Source organism: Oncorhynchus nerka, linkage group LG10 (assembly GCF_034236695.1).
Source record: "Oncorhynchus nerka isolate Pitt River linkage group LG10, Oner_Uvic_2.0, whole genome shotgun sequence".
In the NCBI taxonomy this organism is placed as follows: Eukaryota; Metazoa; Chordata; class Actinopteri; order Salmoniformes; family Salmonidae; genus Oncorhynchus; species Oncorhynchus nerka.
This window is the reverse complement of record NC_088405.1, coordinates 31,663,859-31,681,430: the sequence shown is the minus strand read 5'-3', so window position 1 is coordinate 31,681,430 and position 17,572 is coordinate 31,663,859. Positions and strand designations below refer to the sequence as shown.

The 17,572-nt window shown below is 42.0% G+C and overlaps 1 protein-coding gene across 1 annotated transcript in view; it reads left to right on the top strand.

Moving 5' to 3' along the window:
- Positions 1-1,035: 1,035 nt before the first annotated feature.
- Positions 1,036-17,572, top strand: part of LOC115135141 (zinc finger SWIM domain-containing protein 8-like) — a 35,039-nt gene continuing 18,502 nt past the window's right edge. Inside the window, 4 exon segments of the mRNA XM_029669490.2 lie at positions 1,036-2,789; positions 14,095-14,248; positions 15,295-15,389; positions 17,149-17,321. Of these exon segments, the coding sequence (XP_029525350.2) occupies positions 2,612-2,789; positions 14,095-14,248; positions 15,295-15,389; positions 17,149-17,321 (600 nt within the window). The 5' untranslated portion in view covers positions 1,036-2,611.

Here is a 17,572-nt window from a genome sequence, read left to right as displayed (position 1 = left end):
GTAGAGGTGGATCAGAGACTCACCAGCAGCAAGAGCGACCTCATTGATGTATACAGAGAAGAGAGTCGGTCCAAGAATTGAACCCTATGGCACCCCCATAGAGACTGCCAGAGGTCCGGACAGCAGACCCTCCGATTTGACACACTGAACTCTATCAGAGAAGTAGTTGGTGAACCAGGCGAGGCAATCATTTGAGAAACCAAGGCTGTCGAGTCTGCCGATAAGGATGTGGTGGTTGACAGAGTCGAAAGCCTTGGCCAGATCAATGAATACGGCTGCACAGTAATGTTTCTTATCGATGGCGGTTAAGATATCGTTTAGGACCTTGAGCGTGGCTGAGGTGCACCCATGACCAGCTCTGAAACCAGATTGCATAGCAGAGAAGGTATGGTGAGATTCGAAATGGTCGGTAATCTGTTTGTTGACTTGGCTTTCGAAGACCTTAGAAAGGCATGGTAGGATAGATATAGGTCTGTAGCAGTTTGGGTCAAGGGGGAGGCCCTTTCCTGTTTCAGCATGACAATGCCCCTGTGCACAAAGCAAGGTCCATACAGAAATGGTTTGTCGAGATCGGTGTGGAAGAACTTGACTGGCCTGCACAGAACCCTGACCTCAACCCCATCGAACACCTTTGGGACGAATTGGAACACCGACTGCGAGCCAGGCCTAATCGGCCAACATCAGTGCCCAACATCATTAATGCCCTTGTGGCTGAATGGAAGCAAGTCCCCACAGCAATGTTCTGACATCTAGTGGAAAGCCTTCCCAGAAGGGTGGAGGCTGTTATAGCAGTAATGGGGGGGACCAACTCCATATTAATGCCCATGATTTTGCAATGAGATGTTCAGCGAGCAGGTGTCCACATACTTTTGGTCATGTAGTGTAGTTTGTTTTATTTATTTTAGGTAGTTTGTATGGATATATCCCCCACATCTGTTCCGTTTTTGGGGAGTCCTGTTTCTATCCCGCACAGTAGATGGCGGCATGGAGAGTAAAATTGTTCGAACACCAATATACCATTGTAGTAGAAGAAGAAGAAAAAGAAGAGCCATCTTCCCGACCGGAGAGAGTGAAAGAGATGGGAGATTGTTGAGACAATTTTGAGGGACCCCGGTGTTGTTAGAAGCCTCAAAGACACAACCTGGGGACGGTATGACTACCGGTGTCGGTCGGGGAAAATGAAAGGGGCTTTTCTACAGTTTCCGGACTAGGAGTCATTGGGAACCAGTGCAGTGGCGGGCTCGAGCGAGGAAGCTTTTTTCAAAATACAAAGCAAAGGGAAAAGAGATTCGAGTCAAGGTATTAGCTAATAGCGTAGGTTTGCAATCGAACAAATATAAAACTGACCGTGCATCATTACCGGAGACAGTTGATCTAAAACAGTAAGTAGTCGGTCAAGTTTGACGGTTGTGTAGTTTTTCAAAGGTGTCAATGTAAACAAACACCAAAGCCCTTGTTGAAGCGGGTGGTGTGTACTGTACTAGTAGTGGGGCTTTGAGACTCGGATTATGACCAACGGTAACCTGTCAGAGAGATAATGTGTTCGTAAAACGATTATTCTTTCAAGGTTTCCCTTAAATTATACATCTTACGACGTTTGCGAATGATGACAATTGAGTCTTTTTATTTTTTAAGCTAGCTAGTTATTTTAGCAAGCTACTGAGTCTGATTGACCAGGCAGTGTTAGCTTAGCCAGCTAAGCTAGCCAGCTAAGCTAGCTAGCTAGCAGATCTTCAAGCTTGAGTAGTGAATCTCTGTCAAAGAAAGAATGACATACGTTAGCGAGATTATACTTACCAACGTTGTTTTATTTTAAATAAAAAAGGCCTTGCAAGTGTTTGGAACATTTTGTACTGCTGTCTCGAGACGGGTAGTGAATGCAGCACAGCTGATTCGTCAAGATGGAGAGGTAGGAAATGGTGGAAAACAAGTTAAGTTTGTGTATATTTCATTTTAAGTACAGTAACTGACGTAAATATTTATGTTTATGAGTTGGGTTAATCTTAGGTAATTGTTTCATTAAAAGTAGTTAGATGGCTAGAACCCTATACAAATGCCTGTGTGTGTGACTTGTGAGTGGGGGTCGTCTCCCTCGAAGCACTGCTCAATTTAGACAGTCAAGCAGAAACAGTCCAACTCGAAACTGGGGAGTGATAGGGGACAGAAACTAAATTGTTACCGAACTGGGATCAACTTTCTCAAACGACATGGATATAAGGTGTCTCAGAAGTTATTGCCCTAAATGGCATGGCCCTTGGTAATAAAGTTAAGTCATTGTGTTCCCAAGATTTGCCTCTATTTTCCAAATACTGAGTACTAATTTGGTACAATTTGTGATGGAAGTATTTTTCCCCCTACAATTGATAATGGATATTATTGTTTTACTGTGTAGTACGCCTGCAAGACTACAGTGAGCTCTCAGCAGTGTTTTGGTTGTTTTGCTCACCCCTCCCCCAATTTTTGCTGGAGACTTGTGGAAGTGTTCATTGCTTCTGCTCTCTTTCAGTGGTGGGCAGCTCTCACCCGTTTTTCCCCCCCTGCCTTTGACGGAAGGCCTTGGCTATTGTACAGTCCACTTGAATCCAGAGTTATATATCCTACAGTGGATGTAATGGAACTAATGTTCGCCGAGTGGGAAGACGGAGAGAGGTTCTCCTTCGAAGATTCTGACCGGTTCGAGGAGGACTCGCTCTGCTCCTTCATATCAGAGGCTGAGAGTCTGTGTCAGAACTGGAGGGGATGGAGAAAACAGTCTGCTGGACCAAATTCTCCTACAGTGAAGATTAAAGGTAAACACGCACTTCACCTTCCATTGTATTATTTGTACTCACATCCTCATTACACTTTTTGTCCTCATTCCCATATTGACCTTTTACCACTTAAAACAACTTGATGCTTGTTGCCAAATATCATTGTGTAGTAGCCAGCATGGGTTCTCCCTTATCTCATTACCTAAAGTGTCTATGATGATGGATCCAAAGCATCTGAAGGCTTGTCTTGAACCTGAATTTGTTGTTCGTCATTGAAGTCAGTGTTTTCCTGTAAACATTTTACAATACACTCATACATTAGCCTACTTTCAGAAAATTGCTAGGCCTGCACATTATCGTCACTAATTGTAAATTTGAGTAACGCTGTAGGCCTGTAAACAGCTTTGACCAGTGTAGCCTAGTTTGAAATAATTACGTCCTAATTTCAGGTTGATTGTCCTGTCCACGTCATTTGCGCATTTGATAATTTAGTCTATCAACTAAGTATATGTTACATTTCCCCCAGCATATAGGCCTAGCAAGCTTGTTCTCTCAAGAATTAAGCCAATTTGTTGACACTGCACAACAGTCCATATTGCTCAGCTTCCCATTCTCTGAAGAGTCCTCAAAGGGCTCTGAACGCATCTCTATGGGACACTATGCAAATAGGAGAGTAGGTGCTGGCTGACAATGTCATTGATTCCTCATTTAATTTATTGGCTGTGATGTCATTGATGTGATAACCCCTTATTATTATTTTTTGCAGAATAGTTTCCATAATACTTGCATCATGTCACTTGTTTCTACACCCCCCTCCCATCAACCTCAGGTCTACATTATCCCCATAGCCTATTATTGATTTTATGCTTTCTCTACCAAAGCAGATAATGTTATAAAGGCTAGGTGTAACTTTGTTTTCATTGAGGATAGTGGCATTGGAGTATCGAACACCATTTGAGTCAGTAGACGTCTCGTTATTTTCATGTGTCAAATAATACTATTTGACGCTTGAAATAACACTTTGATCCGTCAAATAAGACGATTTGACTAATTAGGATTTTGATATGACTGCACGTCACATACATACATTTTTTTTAACTTAGTGGTAACACTATCATTCATATTTCATATATCACAATGATTTGCTAGTTTGGTGGGCAACAGGGTTATGTAGCTGGCTATCTTGTTTAGTTCGTTGTCTTATTTCCATGATCTGAAGTTTGATTTCAATAGGAGTACAACAAGTTGCTTCCTAATAGTCACATGGATTCCTAAATATTGAGAATGACTGCAATTTCTGATCATTGTTTTTAGGCTGGTTGCATTGGTGCTAGCTTCCCTAGAAGTTGCTAAAAGCATCTGTAACAAAGCTATTTGTGAGTGACTTTGTCATACTGCAAGCAAAAGTCAATGTATTAGGGAGACTGCCTACCTCCAGTCTCCAAACTGTCATAGAGGTTTACAAATTGCTTGACTATTATTCTGTATTCTGACAAGGATGAATCAGGTGCAACTGATTGGACTGTGGCTGGCTGGCAGCAGCAGCAGGCCCACAATAATTTATCTCCTGCCTCTGGGATGGCTGCATGACAGGGAAATGTTGGACTACCTAGCTAATATTTTAGATCCTGCTCTTATTTCAAAAGCTTACGCAGTTGTTTTCCCATTTAACCGAACAAATTATTGCTTATTACCAACACGGTATTGCAAACAAATCAATACTGGCCTCAAAAGTGGGTGGAGTAGCTCACTCAGCTGAAAGCTCTGAGTCGGCCTATTGGAGGGCAGCTGGGAAGGGACAAACAGAACGCCAACCCGTGTGGGTTGTACAAGCAAGTGAGGAACCGGTGTGGGAGAACCTATTTATTAGAAGTCTCATCTCTTGGAGTTTGGGGGGAGGGTGTGTGTGCGGTCAGGCATGTTTGTTTGGGTTTATGGAGTGGTGGGGGAAGGGCTGAGTGGAGTCAGCTGTGGACTGTATAGAGGGCTTTGTCTTGTGCAGGTCATTTACTTCAGAGCTGGGGATTGTGGTTTAGCAATACAAACCCACATTTTATGAATCTACATATTGCTGCTGATCTTGCACAAAAGAGCTGCCAAACCTCAAAACCTTCCCATCTAAAGTCAGTCAAATCCCCCCAAAAGTAAAATCAGTAAAATAGATTTTACTGTAATTTCCCCCCTTGAAGGCTAGCCCATATCTCTCCATCTCCATTGCTCAAAATGTAGGGCATGTTAAAGGTTAGGGTTTTGGTTAGGCCCTATGCATCTGTTGTCTCTGATCTTTCTTCCATAACCACAGACTTGTGTGTGTGTAGCAGTCCTTCACTTTTACACCGCTCTATGATGGAACAGCTGTTTGAGTGTGCCCCCCTGTCCCGCTCTCTCCCGATTGGTTAGTCACTGTGTAACTGGCAGTGGCCGGGACCCTCTTACTGCCCATTCGCTGCTGTTACTGCCATCCTCCTACTCTTTCTCTCTATCCCTCTCTCCCTCTATCCTTCCTATTTGTAGCCTCCAAGGGACAGGTGGGGACTGGGGAGCAAGTGTTAATAGAGATGTAAATCACTTGGGTCTGCTCCCTCCATGGGGTTTTCCCTATTTGTCGAGCATGAAAAGCTCAAGCCTAGCATCTAATGCCATAGAATTCACACAACTGCCTTGGGCTTAAGCCAAAAAAACCATACCTTTTATTTTCCCACTATTTGTAACACAATAACACCAGTAGCTCAATCCAACTAGCCTGGATACATATTTATTGTTCAGCAATATGATTTCTGTTTAGTTTTTCTGTTACAGGTTCCTATAACTCAAACTAAAACAGTTGCTAACACTGCTCTTGTGGTGGGTGATTTCATGAGGTGAGAAGATGGCAGTGTGGGTGGAATAGCTGTGGTGGCAATACAATACCTACCAGACCTGGGTTCAAGTACATATGTATTTGTTATTGAAATACACTACTTATTTTCTGTGTATTTGAATATTTTCAAATAATGTGTCCCAAACCCGAAAGTATTTGAAAGTGTTTTCAAAATAATTTCTATTAAATAGCCTACTATTTGAAAGTATTTTCAAATTCTTATTTCAAATACTATTTTAAAATAACTTTATGGTAGTCTGTTTGTCTATGTATTTTCAAATATTTTCCAAGTGTATTTCCAAATTTATTCCAATATTCAACAACTTTTCTTTTCAAATAAAAAATATTTAAATACTTACTTCCAAATGTCTTTGAAAGTAATTGAAATACTACGGCTGGGAATTGCCAGGGACCTCAAGATACGATATTATCATGATACTTAGGTGCCGATACGATATGTATTGCGGTTCGTTACTATTATTGCGATTTGATGTTCCAAACATATTGCTCACTATGTCTGCTGCAGAGACAAGAGCGCATGAGAAAAAAAGTTTTTATCAGTCAGGGAAATAAAAGTGCTGAAAACATGTTGGCTCACTATTTTTGTTGCAGGTACTGCCCGACTAGCGCTATAGGTACAGTAACGAATTGTTTTTGTTTTTACAAATCAATATTTGGAGTCGAATATCACTGAAATGCCCTAAAAAGTAATAAAAACCTGGCAGTTTGGGTCCTGGATGCTGATTAGCTGAAACTGCATTCCAGCCATGTGTTCAGTGCTTTCAGAAAGTATTCACACCCCTTGAATTTTTCCACATTTTGTTGTTACAGCCTGCATTTAAAATTGATTACATTTAGTTTTTTTTTGTCACTGGCCTCTACACAATACCACAATGTCAAAGTGAGTTTTTATTTACATTTTTTAATGAATAAAAAATGAAAAGCTGAAATGTCTTGAGTCAATAAGTATTCAACAAGAAAGGAGGACCAAGGCACTCTTCATATAATTAATTAAAATGCCTTTATTAGTATGGCATGTTCAATAGAAACAACGTTTTTAATAAATCTGACGCGTTTCGGCTGCATGGCCTTCGTCAGGGAGTACAAAAAAATAATACAATGTCCTCTTTTGAACAGCTTTTCCAATTCGCCCTAATTAGAAGAGGGAGTGGTTACAAAATAGATTGGACACACCTAGTAAGCAATACTATACACATTAAAAAGTGAAATACTGAGGCTATGTTATAAAAATACAACTCCAAGCTAGAAGTATCAGGACACTTAGAAAGGTAGTTCTAACCTTAAATATGCCTGGGAGAAGTGTCAAGAATAAGACAGCAATATATTCCATAGTACACTAGAACACAGCAAAAAGTATTCAAACCCTTTGTTATGGCAAGCTAAAATACATTCAGGAGTAAAAAATGTGCTTAACAAGTCACATAAGAAGTTGCATGGACTCATTCTGTGTGCAATAATAGTGTACCATGATTTTTGAATGACTACCTTATCTCTGTACCCCGCACATAGAATTATCTGTAAGGTCTCTTAGTCGAGCAGTGAATTTCAAACACAGATTTAACCCAAAAGACCCAGCAGGGAGATTTTCCAACGCCTCAGAAGGGCACGTATTGGAAATGGATAAAATAAAAAAGCAGACATTGAATATCCCTTTGAGAATGGTAAAGTTATTAATTAAACTTTGGGTGCTGTATCAATACACCCTGTCACTACAAATATACAGGCATCCTTCCTAACTCCGTTGCCGGAGAGGAAGAAAAACACTCAGGTACTTCACCGTGGGGCCAATAGTGACTTTAAAACAGAGTTGAATGGCTGTGATGGGAGAGAACTGAGGATGGATCGACAACATTGTAGTTACTCCACAATACTAACCTAATTGACAGAGTGAAAAGAAGGAAACCTGACAGAACAAAAATATTTGAAAACATGCATCCTGTTTGCAACAAGGCACTAAATAATGCAGATTTTTTTTTTGCAAAGCAAATGTCTTTTTGTCCTGAATGCAAAGTGTTTGGTTTGGGCCAAATCCAATACAACAGATTACTGAGTACCACGCTCCATATTTTCAAGCATGGTGGTGGTTACATCATGTTATATGTATGTTTGTTATCTTTAATGACTGGTGAGTTTTTATGATTAAAAAATAAAGTTGTGCTAAACACAGGCAAAATTCTAGATGAAACCCCGGTTCAATCTGCTTACCACCAGACACTGAAAGGTGAATTCAACTTTTAGCAGGACAATAACCAAAAACACAAGGCCAAAGCTACACCGGAGTTGCTTACCAAAAAGACTGAATGTTTGAGTGGCCAAGTTTCAGTTTTCACTCGACTTAAATCGGCTTGAAAATCTATGGCAAGACATAAATGTTTGTCTAGCAATGATCAACAACTAATTTGACAGAGCTTGAAGAATTCTTGAAAAAAATAATGGCCAAATATTGTAAAATCCAGGTGTGCAAAGCTTTTAGAGACTTACCTAGAAATACTCACAGCTGTAATCGCTGCCAAAGGTTATTCTAACATGTATTGACTCAAGGGTGTGAATTCTTGTGTGAATTACATTTTTATCTGCATTTCATTTGAAATATTTTTTGTTGTTATGGGGTATTGTGTGCGTGGATGGGTGAGAGAAAATATTGTTAATCCATTTTGAATTTGGCTGTAACATAACAAAATGTGGTATAAGTCAAGTCGAAGGAATACTTTCTGAAGGCACTGTATATCAGACAACATACCACAGTATGAGTCAACTACTTGTTTACTGTTCTATTTATGTTGGTAACCAGTTTATAATGGCAATAAGGTACCTCAGGAGTTTGTGGTATGTGGCGAAAATAAAACCAAGGTGTTGCCCCCATACACTGCTATGTTAGGAGAGGAAATGAGGACGGAGTGTCAGCTGAGGGTCAGGGATTTGTCTTGGGTGTCTAGTGGTGGTGTGCTCGGCCTGTGCTGGGCCTCAATTTATTTTCTAATCTGAAGAGAGGGTCATCACTAATGTTTTCTTCAATTGTTTGAGGGACAATAAAAAATGTTCTGCATCATCCTGACAAAGAGGAGTCATATCCTGCCAAAACTTGTTTTGTTATATTGTGTAGAGTGCATACCTAGCCTGACAAATTCCTTTCTTTCAACAAAAAAAATCTGAAATGTATTTGTCAGATGTAACAATATATTTTTGTTCTTGGACTAAGTCTACACTATTACTATTCTTGCAACGGTCATCGGAATTGTTAAGGTTTTAAAAATTCAAATAAATGCAACAGTTGGACAATGGATGAAGATTCTCCAAACGTTTTATTTTTCTAGTTCGACAGGAATTAACTGAATTACAGCATATAAAACATTTTACTGGCAAGGACAAGTAATCAATGGAGTTCAGGCATTGTGTATACCGTATACCGGGGTATTTCGAAATACCGACAATATGATATTCAATACCGCATGTGGGGGTGCGTGCTACGCCACTGCGTATAACGAAGTAATGTATAACTAACTATAAGAAACCTAAGATGTCATAAATTATCTAGCTCAGGGCTCCAAGCTATACATTTGGTTTGCTAACTTGCTAGATGTTGGTTACATCAGAGACATGAAAATCTGGATGCTGCCCAACCCTAGTATCGGGTATTTTTGTGACGTTTTGTGTTAAAATAAAACCTTTGTGGGTTGGTTTGCATAAATACAATGGGTGTATTTGCATATATATATATATATATAAAAAATTAAAAAAAGAACATAAATGGGTGGAATAGGGCTGCAACCACCAAACACTTGCTCTGTCTAACCTACCTGCACTCACATGCGCTGTCTAGACTGCCTCATTAATTACGGTTGTCATGTTCTCTTGCATAATTCAACAAGTGTGCCAAAAGCAGGATACCCTCGGATTAAAAGTTAACATGGTTGGCTCTTTCACCTATCAATCAAATGTATTTATAAAGCCATTTTTACATCTGCAGATGTCACACAGTGCTATACAGAAAGTCAGCCTAAAACCCCAAACAGCAAGTAATGCAGATGTTAGAAGCAGGGTGGCTAGGAAAAACTCCCTAGGAAGGCAGGAAGCTAGGAAGAAACCTAGAGAGGATCCAGGCTCTGAGGGGTGGCCAGTCCTCTTCTGGCTGTGCCGGGTGGAGATTACATGGCCATTTAAGGCCAGATTGTTCATCCAAATGGACAATGACCCCAAGCATACTTCCAAAGTTGCAGCAAAATGTCTTAAGGACAACAAAGCCAATGTATTGGCGTGGCCATCACAAAGCCCTGACCTCAATCCCATAGAAAATGTGTGGGTAGAACTGAAAAAGTGTGTGTGAGCAAGGAGGCCTACAAACCTGACTCAGGTTTACACCAGCTCTGTCAGGCGGAATGGGCCAAAATTCACCCAAACTTATTGTGGGAAGCTTGTGGAAGGTTATCTGAAACGTTTGACCCAAATTAAACAATTTAAAGTCAATGCTACCAAATACTAATTGAGTGTATGTAAACTTCTGACCCACTGGGAATGTGATGAAAGAAATAAAAGCTGAAATTAATCATTCTCTCTACTGTTATAAAGTGGTGATCCTAACTGACCTAAGACAGGGAGTTTTTACTTGGATTAAATGTCAGGAATTGTGAAAAACTGAGTTTAAATGTATTTGGCTAAGGTGTATGTAAACTTTTGACTTCAACTGTAAGTGTTGAGACACTTTTCAGATGAAGCTTTAGTGTTCTTATACATTCAGTGGAAAGACAATGTATTCCATTATAGCCCATTTCAGCCAAGTTCCGGGTGTTTTTGACAGGTCATTACAAACATTTCCATGGTCGTAATGCTAACAGGTAAAAATGAGAGGCACAAGCAAGAATATGAAAGCAATCAATCCAGTGAGATTTAAGTGACAAGTGGATTTTTGCACCCCTCAAACACATGAACTAGATGGCTAAAAAAGACATCCTCAGGTGGGTGGGACATGCGCATGGCTAATTATTCTGTGACTAAACTACCTGTCAGGCCATTGTGTTTGCATGTCTGATGTCGGCGCCTGAAATACAAGAGGTAGGATTAAGATTGTTGGATGGATTGCAGTGCCGTTGCCTCATGAGGTTTCATTAGCATACGTCTCCCTGATGAATTAGATTGCAAGGCTGCAATGGCAATTCAGTTATTACTGATGAAGATTTACACAGTATTTGCACATTTTATGGAAATTGGCTGTGCTTGTTTTATTTTATTTTTTATTGTCAGCTCTGCAGTCCTAGCCAACTGGAAATGGCGCTGTTTCTGGGTAGGCCTACAGTACCAGTCAAAAGTTTGGACACATGCTCATTCATGGGTTTTTCTTTATTTTTACTATTTTCTACACAATACTATGAAATAACACATATGGAATCATGTTTATATTTATGTTTTACATTCTTCAAAGTAGCCACCCTTTGCCTTGATGACAGCTTTGCACAGTCTTGGCATTCTCTCAACCAGTTTCACCTGGGATGCTTTTCCAACAGTCTTGAAGGAGTTCCCACATATGCTGAGCACTAGTTGGCTGCTTTTCCTTCACTCTGTGGTCCAACTCATTCCAAACCATCTCAATTGGGTTGAGGTCAGGTGATTGCGGAGGCCAGGTCATCTGATGCAGCACTCCATCACTCTCATTCTTGCTCAAATAACCCTTACACAGCCTGGAGGTGTGTTTTGGTCATTGTCCTGTTGAAAAACAAATTCTATTCCCACTAAGCGCAAACCAGATGGGATGGCGTATCGCTGCAGAATGCTGTGGTAGCCATGCTGGTTAAGTGTGCCTTGAATTCTAAATAAATCACTGACGGTGTCACCAGCAAAGCATCCCCACACCACATCCACCATGCTTAACGATAGGAATCACTCATGTGGAGATCATCCGTTTACCTACTCTGCGTCTCACAAAGACACAGCGCTTAGAACCAAAAATCTCAAATTTGGACTCATCAGACCAAATGACAGATTTCCACCAGTCTAATGTCCATTGCTCATGTTTCTTTGCCCAATCAAGTCTTCTTCTTATTGATGTCCTTTTAGTAGTGGTTTCTTTGCAGCAATTCGTCCATGTAGGCCTGATTCACGTAGTCTCTTCTGAACAGTTGATGTTGAGATGTCTATTACTTGAACTCTGTGAAGCATTTATTTGGGCTGCAATCTGAGGCTGGTAATTCTAATGAATTTATCCTCTGCAGCAGAGGTAACTCCTGGTCTTCCTTTCCTGTGGCGGTCCTCGTAGCGCTTGATGGTTTTTCGACTGCACTTGAAACTTTCAAAATTCTAGAAATTTTCCGGATTGACCGACTTTCATGTCTTAAAGTAATGAAGGAACGTCTTTGCTCTTTTGAGCTGTTCTTGCCATAATATGAACCTTTTTGGTAAAATACCATCTTCTGTATATCACCCTTGTCACAGTACAACTGATTGGCTCAACGCATTAAGAAGGAAAGAAATTCCACATTCACTTTTAACAAGGCACACCTGTTAATTGAAATGCATTCCAGGTGACTACCTCATGAAGTTGGTTGAGAGAATGCCAAGAGTGTGCAATGGGTGGCTACTTTGAAGAATCTCAAATTTGTTTAACACTTTTTTTTTGGTTACTACATGATTCCATATGTGTTATTTCATAGTTTTGATGTCTTCACTATTATTATACAATGTAGAACATTGTAAAAATAATGAAAAACCCTTGAATGTGTAGGCGTGTCCAAACTTTTGACTGGTACTATATATGTTTCTAGTGCGTTTTATTTTTAGCGACTCGTTGTAGCTGTTGAAGCATGCTGTATCTGGAGAAGGGGTGGTGTGGGTTCAGGACCCCCCAGGAAACCTAGACTCTTCCTTGGCTGACAGGACATTACCTGGCTACCCAGACTCCTTGCTTCGGGCCAAACGCTACGCCACGCCCACAGATGTAAGTTTCTTCTCCACAATGTGTCTGGATCTGAGTACCTCCCTGAACGTTCACCGAATGCGAACACATTTGGGGCCGCCTGATTGGTCCAGAAACCGATGGGTAGATGCTGAGACACGTGGGTAAAGCGGTGGTTTAAAAATGTATCATTGGCTTTGATACTCTGATTGGTTAGAGACGATCCAATTGCTGATGTACAGTGCCCCTCGTCTCCACAAACAACTTCAATGATTGCAGTCTCAGACCTAAAGTATGTAGTGAACGACAGCAGCGGAATCATTTAGTGTGCGCCATCAGGCTATACAGGAGGGGCTGCAGGTTTGGCAGCTGTCCTGCTCTCTGATGACGGAGACCAAGGGAGCTTTAAAGTCCTAAGTAGGTCCAGTAGGTTTTCCTGACCACGTGACATGACTTGTAACAGGGAACCCCAACATTTTTTTTCTCCCAACTAAGGCTGATGGTTTTTCCTGGTTTGTGTCAACTGTGGAGACTTGCACCAAGGCAATGTTTTTGTCAACCGGTCAAAATAGTTGACTACAACCCTCCCCATCCTTGATAGGTTGACCATGGCTTCTGACCATGTGAACCACAGCCATCACAGTTGTTGACATTATTCAGACTGCTTTCTTTCCTCATATTGTTGATGGCAGGACAAGTGAGCCTGGAAACAGGTCTGTGTTTGTAAAGTTAGAGACCCATATTTTTCATGGCAGCCCTCATTGTCCTTCATACGAGTTCGGTAGATTGCTAACTCTACACTTTACAAAGCATACACACTTCCCAGTTTCTCTGTAGTGTCTCTCTTTCTGTCTTATACACAACACACACACTTACGGCCGAGAACCATAGAGCATGTTAGGGCGATGAAACAACAGAGCCCCATTCATTTTCGATGGATGGGTGGAAGCGAAGTGGGTGGTTGGGCAATGCAAGCTTGGCGAGGGAGCGTTAACAGGGCAGGACCTAAGTTGTGGAAAGTTGAACTTTATGAAAATACATTGCGATATCGCAGCTGAGCTTGACCAATCGAAGCTCACTATAGCTTCCAGCCACTACTGGATTGACTGTTGATGCCTCCACATGAGGGTGAAGCTAGCGTGGCTATCCAAATTTCACGCTAATAGTGGATCCCTACTGTTACACACACACACACACCAGGACCCTTTTTCTTATTCACCTTCCTTCTATCCGTGTGGTGTGTTTGGGTGAACCCTTGGGAGCAGAGCTCAAAAGGAATTACCATTGTAACATGGAGGCACACAGTAGATTTCTGTTCTGTTTTATTCTGTCTTACATGCATTTTAACACATATTCCCTCTGGCACACTTTCTCTCACTCACTCAATGTTTGGGTCTCTGTCTCTCTCTCTCTGTCTCTCTCTCTCTGTCTCTCTCTCTCTGTCTCTCTGTCTCTCTCTCTCTGTCTCTCTCTCTCTCTCTGTCTCTCTCTCTCTGTCTCTCTCTCTCTGTCTCTCTCTCTCTGTCTCTGTCTCTCTGTCTCTGTCTCTCTCTCTCTGTCTCTCTCTGTCTCTCTGTTAGATGGTCAGGTCATCCCTCTGGTGGAGCTATCAGCCAAGCAGGTTGCATTCCACATCCCGTTTGAGGTGGTGGAGAAGGTCTACCCTCCTGTCCCCGAGCAGCTGCAGCTCCGCATCGCCTACTGGAGCTTCCCAGAGAATGAGGAGGACATCCGGTGAGGCTGGATACACACGCACACGTTTGTTTTCCTATCCTTGTGGGGACCATAACATTTATTCCCATTCAAAATCCTATTTTCCTTAACCCCTATTTCCTAAACCTAACCCCAATTGTAACCCTGAAGTCTAAAATAGCATTTTCTTTGTGGGGACTGGTGAAATGTACCTACTTGTCAAACTTTTACTTGTTTTACTATCCTTGTGAGGACTTCTGTTACCCACAAGGATATTAAAACCAAACTGTACACTCGCTCTGAAGTCTATCTGAGATCGTCTCGGATTTCCATATGTTCAGAGATATCTGGAGACACACTGATCTTTGTGGGATTGTTGTTAAAGGTCCAATGCAACTGTTTTTTAAAATCTCAATATCAAATGATTTCTGGGTAACAATTAAGTATCTACTGTGATTGTTTTCAATTAAAATTGTCCACATGAAAAAGCTTTTTAGCACAGGGCAATTCTCAAGTAAGAATTTTGCTAGGACTGTCTGTGAGTAGTCTAAATGAGGAGGGGAAAAGTGAAAATAAGTTATTGGCAGAGGTTTGGAACTCTTTCTTATTTGTCTATTAACTAATTTACCGCATGGTGATGTCAACATGGAAGGCCAAAACTATCCCACGAAAACAGGCTGAAATTTCAGCCAGTCTTTTCAAACAGCTCTTACACTAAAAGGGCATTATCTTATTTTTCACAGATATTATTCCAACCTCATAGTGTGGAAATATGTATAAAACATAAAATAACATTTTGGACTACACTGGGCCTTTAAAGGATGACAAGGAAATGAAATGGCATGAGGCTTATTGTACATCGTACTCTCTCTGTTTTGGAATCCCATTCCATTTCAGCTTATCACACACCCACTCATTTACATTTACGAAATCACTCAGAACATTCACTCATGCCAAATACTGGGGACCACTCACACATTATACAAATAGCTAGCACTTCTTCAGAGGGGACATAGTATTTGGAGAAGTTAGTGTATCTTAATTTTTCTCTGATCTCATCCCCTCTCTCTGCGGTTCTCCCTCTGCAGGCTGTACTCGTGTCTGGCTAACGGCAGCCCTGATGAGTTCCAGCGAGGGGAGCAGCTGTACAGGATGAGGGCTGTCAAAGACCCTCTGCAGATAGGTGAGCTCTGAGCAGTGTCCTTCACCTAATTCACCCACAGCTCTAAGACAACAGCAGCACGGAAGGCTGAACTCTCCAAACATCCAACAAACCTCCATAAAGTTGTCCTGGTCACATATTGGCTAGGCTTGTTCCACAGCCCCACACTCACTCTGTGCTTTGGGCTTCAAAAACTAGTTGTGCATTTATCTAGTTGAACATTTATCCCAGGTCGGATGCTGTTTTCACCTCTGTTGTGTCGGAATCCGGGTGGAGCCTCTGCATATCTCTGCTCATCCCAGATGACTGGATTAGAGCAGCCGGCCAGGGAGGCAGGCAGGATGTGTGGGGATTACATGTGCTTTAATGGCCCTAAATGGTCCAAACGGAGCCTCACTCACCAGTTCTAACAGATAGAGCTCAGTCCGCGCCATGCCACTCTCACCGCTCATCACTAGGGCTTAGAGTTTTCCTGACCCTGTGACACAACAACCTCTGACAACCTCCACTACTCCACTACTCTGGTGGTGATAGGCTACCACTAGGAACCAGGGTTTTTTACCGGTCAGGGTATGTGGCCATACACTGATCACTCGCCATTGAGTTTGCCAACCCTCTGTTCGTTACTAGAAAGAGAACTTGATGGAGCGTAATCGTGTAGGAATGTTGCTGTTGTACTGTGCCATTTAGGACATTTCTTAGGTCAATGAATGAAACCACAGAGGTGAAATATAGTGCATAGACCTGCTATTACATGGACCACTTCAATGGGCACAGCACCTAGGATTAACTACAGGCCAAGCAGCCTGCCTGAAATCCACTGAGCATTCTACATAATGATTGTGTGACTCATCCATTACACTCAACATCACTGAGATGCCAGCTAGGATCAGAAAGTATTGCAGTGAAATGCCCCTTTTTCCACTGCTCAACAGTCGGCTTGGTGATTAATGCTTGTAAGTTATGTTAAAGGCAATTCTGGGTAGCTGAAAGCCGATATCTAGAGATATAACCTTTCCCACTGTATTAAATCTTGGAGGGGCATATATTAGCTTTTTCAAATACATGCATAATGAACCAAGGGGTCTGATTCAAATGTTTACAACCATTTTGAAAGCAAGCGCTTTCTCTTTATCTGCAGTGTGCGCCTCATTGTTTTCCTGCGAGCCCAGGGCATGTCAGTGCTGTATTAGGTTAAACACATTAGAGTTAATTGTGAGGTAATGGAAACCATGTCTCCCAGTGGAAGTAGGAGGGGAAAGGAAGTAGGTTAGAGGTGGAGGAGGAGTTGGAGACTGCCAGGTAGGAGCAGAGAAACTGGAGCAGGCTGGCTCGGCTGACTGAAGGGGTCCTGTTATGTTGAATCTGGAACAGTTACTCTGAGCCGTTCCTCTACTCCCCCATCTCTTCTACCCTCCCCTCCTCCTCTGTGCCGGCTCGGGCTCACCAGGAGAATGCTGGCTGCTGTCCATTGGGTAAAAGCTTTTGGGCAATGTCCCCCTCTCCCTCTTTTTCCTCCTATCTCCTAGTCTTTCCATGTGCATGGAAATAACTGCCTTTCATTTCCTGTCTGGCAGCCCAGGCTCAGGACGCATTACAGCACTGCTACTGCACAGTGTCGGCCATCACCCTAAGAGTTCCTGCCCCACTTTATCATAACACTGTATTTCTCATTCCATTGCTCAAGTCTCATTGTCCGACACAGACAAATAGATGGATGTTACAGAGCAGATATTATCCCCTCTCTCTTTCTTTTGCTCCCTCTCTTTCTCTCTCAAAGGTTTCCACCTCAGTGCCACCGTGGTGTCGCCCCAGGCTGGCCAATCAAAAGGGGCGTACAATGTGGCTGTCATGTTCGACCGCTGCCGCATCACTTCCTGCAGTTGCACCTGTGGAGCCGGGGCCAAGTGGTGTGCCCATGTGGTGGCCCTCTGCCTCTTCAGGATCCACAACGTGAGTTTAGAGTACAGACACAACATGAATTACACCGCATTACCACATGAAAACACCTATACACCTTTGTGCTGCAATTATAGTACAGTATACATGTGAGTTAGTGTAGTACTGTGATAACGGTAAATTCCATTTCAATTTAGGAACCTTTACTCCAACCCTGGTACAGACACAAGCCATAGCCTATAGATGGGTTGACAACGTCACAACAATTATTTGTGTGCAACTCCGAGTTCAAAGGCTCTGTGTTG